Source organism: Merops nubicus, unplaced genomic scaffold (assembly GCF_000691845.1).
Source record: "Merops nubicus isolate BGI_N331 unplaced genomic scaffold, ASM69184v1 scaffold51633, whole genome shotgun sequence".
NCBI classification, from domain to species: Eukaryota; Metazoa; Chordata; class Aves; order Coraciiformes; family Meropidae; genus Merops; species Merops nubicus.
In genome coordinates this window covers 7,922-13,659 of record NW_008600606.1, presented here as the reverse complement: position 1 = coordinate 13,659, position 5,738 = coordinate 7,922, and the positions used below count along the sequence as shown (strand labels likewise).

General features: G+C 50.7%; 1 protein-coding gene across 1 annotated transcript in view; it reads left to right on the top strand.

The window, feature by feature from the left end:
* Positions 1-1,152: 1,152 nt before the first annotated feature.
* Positions 1,153-5,738, top strand: part of LOC103770462 (receptor-type tyrosine-protein phosphatase F-like) — a gene marked incomplete at both ends in the record, with an annotated part of 9,896 nt that continues 5,310 nt past the window's right edge. The window contains 4 exons of the mRNA XM_008937720.1: positions 1,153-1,422; positions 3,403-3,984; positions 4,540-4,673; positions 5,364-5,508. Of these exons, the coding sequence (XP_008935968.1) occupies positions 1,153-1,422; positions 3,403-3,984; positions 4,540-4,673; positions 5,364-5,508 (1,131 nt within the window). The remainder of the gene's footprint in view (positions 1,423-3,402; positions 3,985-4,539; positions 4,674-5,363; positions 5,509-5,738) is intronic.

Below are 5,738 nucleotides of genomic sequence, written 5' to 3'. Positions count from 1 at the left end.
TGCGGCCCTCGGCCGCTCCGCCAGCCCCAGCCCGCCGCTGGAGGGAGGCATGTGTTTGGCAGGGAGATGCTCCTCAGGAGCTCCTCACTCGTGAGCCCGGCTGATGCTCTGGGGCCCCCTTTCTGGTACAGGAGGCTAGGGGGGAGCAGGGCTGCTGGGCGAGACAAGTTTGAGCAATTTCCCTTTTTAACTGCAGACTAAAATGAGCTTGCCCAGAGGAGACAAAGATTTAGCGAGCACAGTTGTTTCTGTACCCTTGCTTAAATAGGCCCATAACACTAACCCTGAAGAAGGGGCCTCATTTCTCAGTGTCATTTTCCTGACAAGAATGCATATGGCAGGCAGCTTTAGAGCTTTATTGTAGCTGAGAGTTGCTTACAAATAAGTCTTGAATTAAATACCCAGCAAGGGATTGATATGAAGAGAAGCTGTGCAATGAAATAAGGAGGAATACATCTCCCAAAGTGCCACCACAAAGGTGGGGAGGGTTCTGCCAGCCTAGCTCTCTTCTGTCAAAATGGATATGATCTCACATCTGTCAGGATTAGTTCTCTCCTGCCCAGCAAGGTGATCTGTTCAGGCCCCAACAATGTCATGCAGCTCTGGTGACTTTTTTCTGAGCCGAGGTAGAACCTGAGTTACGTTTTGAAAGGAATTTTATTTTATTTAGTAGCACACGTGTGCTAATTCAGAAGGAAACCCTGCTGCTGCTCCTGCCCAAACCCTGTGAGGTTTAGGGGACGGGTTGCTTTACTCTAGAGCTAATAAATTGAGCACGTAATTCCGTTTTGCAGAGCTTCAGTGGGCCCTGCGCAGAGAGTGTGTGACTGGCATTTGTGCATGCTCTCTAATTAGAGAGATGTAATTTAAATGGAGGAATGTTTCATGTTAGTAATATGATTTCAAAAGGCTCTGTTTGCAGGGAATGGATTGAGCCATCCCTTAATGGGTTCTAATAAGATGCCAGTGGCTAAGGAAGGAGAGCAAAGTGTGTGCAATTTGGCAAAGAATGAACAGCTTTGGCACTTCATTTTATCTGTCCTGAGGGAGAGACGGGCAAAAACGTTGAACCCCTCTCGCGTACCCCCACAATGTAACTGAGTGCTCTCTGCTGGTTCTGTGACCCTACTAGCTGTGTCCTCCTTGTTTCAGTGCGACGTGTTGCTCCTCGATTCTCTATCCCTCCGAGCAACCACGAGGTGATGCCTGGGGGGAGCGTGAACCTCACATGCGTGGCAGTAGGTGCTCCGATGCCCTATGTGAAGTGGATGGCTGGTGTGGAGGAACTGACCAAAGAGGATGAGATGCCCGTCGGAAGGAACGTCCTGGAACTGAATAACATTGTGCAGTCTGCCAACTACACCTGTGTGGCCATCTCCTCCCTCGGCATGATAGAAGCCACAGCCCAGATCACTGTTAAAGGTAAGGAGTTATTTCTCACGGTGTTCCTAAGTGGTTTTCAGCAGTGTAGACCTTTGCCCCAGTCCTTTTGGGTGAAGCCAACTGTCTGCAGTCTCCTGTAACTTTTTTACTTTGCAAGGGAGGTTCCCAAACTCACAAGTTTTTCTCCTGCTCAGAGTATCATATTTGCTTTGAAGGTCATTTCCTCTCTCTCTACATGTGGCATGATGGAAGACAGGCTTGTGTCAGGCTGGGTCCCTGTTACACCACGAAGCAACTCATTAAGTCTATGCTCATCCCAGCAATTTCTGGCTTGTTCCATGCATCAGCAGGATCAGCTCAGCACAGCAACAAGCCACAGGCTGTCCTGGGGAAGGGGTCTGTGGATATCTGCAGTCAAAGAGCTGTTTGCACAAAGCTCTTGCAGTAAGGGCAGGGCAAGAAGGTTAATCCCAGCAATGTGAAGTTTCCATGGGCCTCATCAGAATGAGCATCCTCTCTACCCCTGCAGGGAGGAGCTGTGGGCATTTATTTTAAAATCGTTGCTTATTTCTGTCGGTTTTCTTTTTTCCTTCACTGCTCTACCTCTTTCCATTTCTCTTTTGCTGCTATTCTTAAGGCATGCATCCTGCCCCCATTTCACAGGTAGCTTTGCCCCAAAGCAGACATTATTGTGGACTGATGACCACTGAGTATAAGCAGCTCATCAGGACAGCTCCTTAACAGGAGGCTGAAGAACTTGTCCTGCCTTTCCCATCTAGAGCCAAGCAGATTCACACTATCCCTTTCCACCTCTCTTTGCAGTTGGTTTGTAGCTCAGATTTCCACAGATGTGTCATCTTTTGAGTCTGTCTGTTCTTGCAGGCCCTCTCCTGCACTATGGCCACCTTTAGTACCAAGTCTCTGCTTGAACAAATCACAGAATTGAATGTTAGCCCTTTATGACCTGGAGATTAACAGCAAATTCTCTTTTCCCTGGTGCCAGTCAGAGGATGCTTTTAACCTTAGCCACACTCTGCTCCCTCTACTTACAGCGCCTGCTAGGCAGTCCCTTCCCCAGCCCCCCTTTTCTTACAGAGATCAGAGTTTGCCTTGGTTATAGTACTTACTCAAGTGTATGAAAGAAAGGGACATGATGGGGAGGTGGTTTGCATATGGAGGGAGGAGGCAGGAACTGCACTGATGGTTTTCAGTATTTACCTCTTTGTAACTGAGGGAACAACTTTGTCTCACTTCCTTTTTGGCTGATGTGATGCCTAATGCCTCCCCAGGACAGGGAATGGTCTGCTTAGCTCCTGTAGCCCTTTGCCTTCCTCTTTGTTTCTCTGTCTTTTCCACACCTTTGCTCTGGATATCCTACTGCCTCTGTCCCGAACTCCTTCACCCAGTGTTGGCTTCTCCTGCCCTTGCTGGAAAGTAGACCATTTGCAGAGCAGACCGGAAACGAGATGACACAGAGCTGACTGTAGCAAGTGCATTGAAACTACCAGACCTGCTCCTTGTTCATGTGCAGGCTGCACACCCAAGAGCTGGCAAGAGTCAAGCTTGCAGCTCTCCAAAGGAAGGGGTGGATAAGTGTCATCTGTCCTTGAAAGCCTGAGGTAGACTGCCAGTGTATGCTTTACTGTATCCCTTTGTAAATCAGCTGTACACCTGGCTTCTGGGGCCAGTCCAGCCCAGCAAGCACCTTCCCACTGCCAGCTGAACCCCCATGACAGAAACATTCCTGCATCCCCCTTGAATTACCTTTATTTAGCTTGCTGCTGGTAAGTGCGTCAAGCACGTCTAATAACATGATTGTTCTGTTTATCCTTCCATTAAGAACCACTTCAAGCAATATATGGTAATACAAAAATGCATGTTCTAGAGTATGAAATGATTTCTGCCTTTTAAAGAAGAATGATAATGGGAGGTGGCAGCTCCATTTTTATCCCCGTGCACATTGCAGGGTTTGAGCTGACTGAATTATTTAAATCACACCTCTCTGCCTTCCAATTGCAGCACTGCCAAAACCTCCAACAGAGCCATTAGTGACTGAAACGACAGCTACCAGTGTGACCCTCACCTGGGATTCGGGCAACTCCGACCCCATTTCATATTATGTCATCCAGTACAAGCCCAGATCCTTGGAGGGTCAGTTCCAGGAAGTGGACGGTGTGGCAACAACCCGCTATAGCATAGGTGGGCTCAGCCCCTTCTCAGAGTATGAGTTCCGGATCATCGCAGTCAATAACATTGGCAGGGGTCCCCCCAGCGAGCTGGTCGAGGCCCGGACAGGAGAGCAAGCTCCTTCAAGTCCACCCCTCAAAGTCCAGGCGCGGATGCTGAGCGCCAGCACCATGCTGGTCCAGTGGGAGCAGCCGGAGGAGCCAAACGGGCAGATCCGAGGCTACCGCGTTTACTATACCACCGACCCACACCTGCCTTTGAGCATGTGGCAGAAACACAACACTGACGACAGCCACCTCACCACCGTGGGGAGCCTCATCACAGGAACCACCTACAGCATCCGCGTCCTGGCCTTCACTTCGGTGGGCGACGGACCCCCCTCGGACATCATCCAGGTCAAAACGCAGCAAGGGGGTATGTATGGAGCGAGGTGCCGCAGCTTCGTGTCCACCTCGGAGGCGTGTCTGATCTGCACCAGGCATCGCAGCCTCGCTTGGTGCTCCGGTGGCTGCATGTCAGAATGGTTTCCCTGCCCCACAGCCATCAGATCCAAGCTGTCATTTTGTCCTGAGGAGCTGCTATCTATCTCTGTACAAGCAGCACAGCCCACAGTTTTGTCTGGGATACAGCGGCTAAAATGTTGACACAGGGTCCTGGAAGTGGATTTTGGCAGCTATGTAACTGCGCTGGGCTCTTCTGGAGCCTGAGTACGCATGTGGAAGGAAGGAAGCGAGAGGCAGTCAGGATCTGGAAGTGGGCGTGATTCCCATAGTAACCTGCCTGGGTCCCAGAGGCACTTGCTTGTTGCCTGGGTTGTTCCAAGAGCACAGTAAGGGGAAGAGGAAAGAAGGGAGGGTCCAGAAGGAATGAAGGAGGATCTTCCCAAGGTGAAATGCAGACTCTGGAAAGCCACGTGACTGCTTTCCCCTGCATCTGCCTCCTGGCACTAACCATGTGTTTGGTCCCTAGTTCCTGCCCAGCCAGCTGACTTCCAGGCAGAAGCGGAGTCAGATACCCGCATCCTGTTGACATGGCTGCCCGCCTCTCAGGAACGCATTACTAAATACGAGCTGCTGTACTGGGAAGGGGAAGATGGCACTCAGGTGAGAATCCTGCCTCTGTGCAGCAGCACTTGAGGCCAGACATCACAATTCAGCAGCTTGGGAAGGGTGTCTACTTGAGCTGGGGTGGCAACGGGACTGTTTCTTCTCTGTGTTTCTTCTGTCTCCGGGGTGTATGGTAGAAGTGTGGCAATCTCTGTCTGTCTTCTGCGTAAGTGACCTCAGCAGTGCGTGTTGATGCCCAGCAAAGTAACTAATGACTGATTTGGGATTGGAAAGGCTCCAGAATACCATGACACCATCCTTGAGGCATCCTTACTCCTGGTGCCTTTAAACAATAGGGCTGCTAGGTAGGTCTGAAATGGCCTCCCATGTGCGTCTGCAGTTGTAGGAGTGGTTACACCTAAGGAGCAGGTTGAGGGTGGCCTAGAGAGAGCCCTTCCACATTTACTGCCAAGTCCCTAAAGGAAGTCCAGCTCTTCATATATCCAAAGTAGTGCTGGCTTCAGGGCACCACAGTGAGAACTGTGCCATGGCAGCATCACAGACTCCCACGATCCTTTCCTCCTCCTGTCTTTATAGCGGCATGAGAGCTGCTGTAATAAGTGCCTTCCAGGTGAAGTGGCAGCAAGAATGGGTGATGGGGCTGCCTATTGCCTTGGCATTGGGAGCTGAGCACCAGCTTTTCTGTATTCTCCAGCTAAACCAAATAATCTGTGTTTTATTTGCTAGCAAAAGGTGGAGTTTGACCCAACCTCCTCGTATGCTGTGGAAGGTCTCAAGCCAGACACGCTGTATAAGTTCCGTCTGGGTGCCCGCTCAGAGCTGGGGGTAGGAGTCTACACCCCCATGATCGAAGCCAGAACTGCCCAATCCAGTAAGTGTCTGGCACTCTGCCTTACTGAAGACAAGTCAAAAGCAGTCCAGTTTCCCTCGCCTGGGCATGGAGTAGCTCAGTGCCTCCACCCTTGTGGGTCTGATGCTGTGTGCAGTGTGCCACAGGGGGTAACGGGGAAAGTCAGCTGGGGTTTTTGGATCAGGGCTCTTTGGCAGAGGGGGTGCACCCAAGTGGTAAGTTCTTTCTTCATGTCCCTTTGATCATGCTGT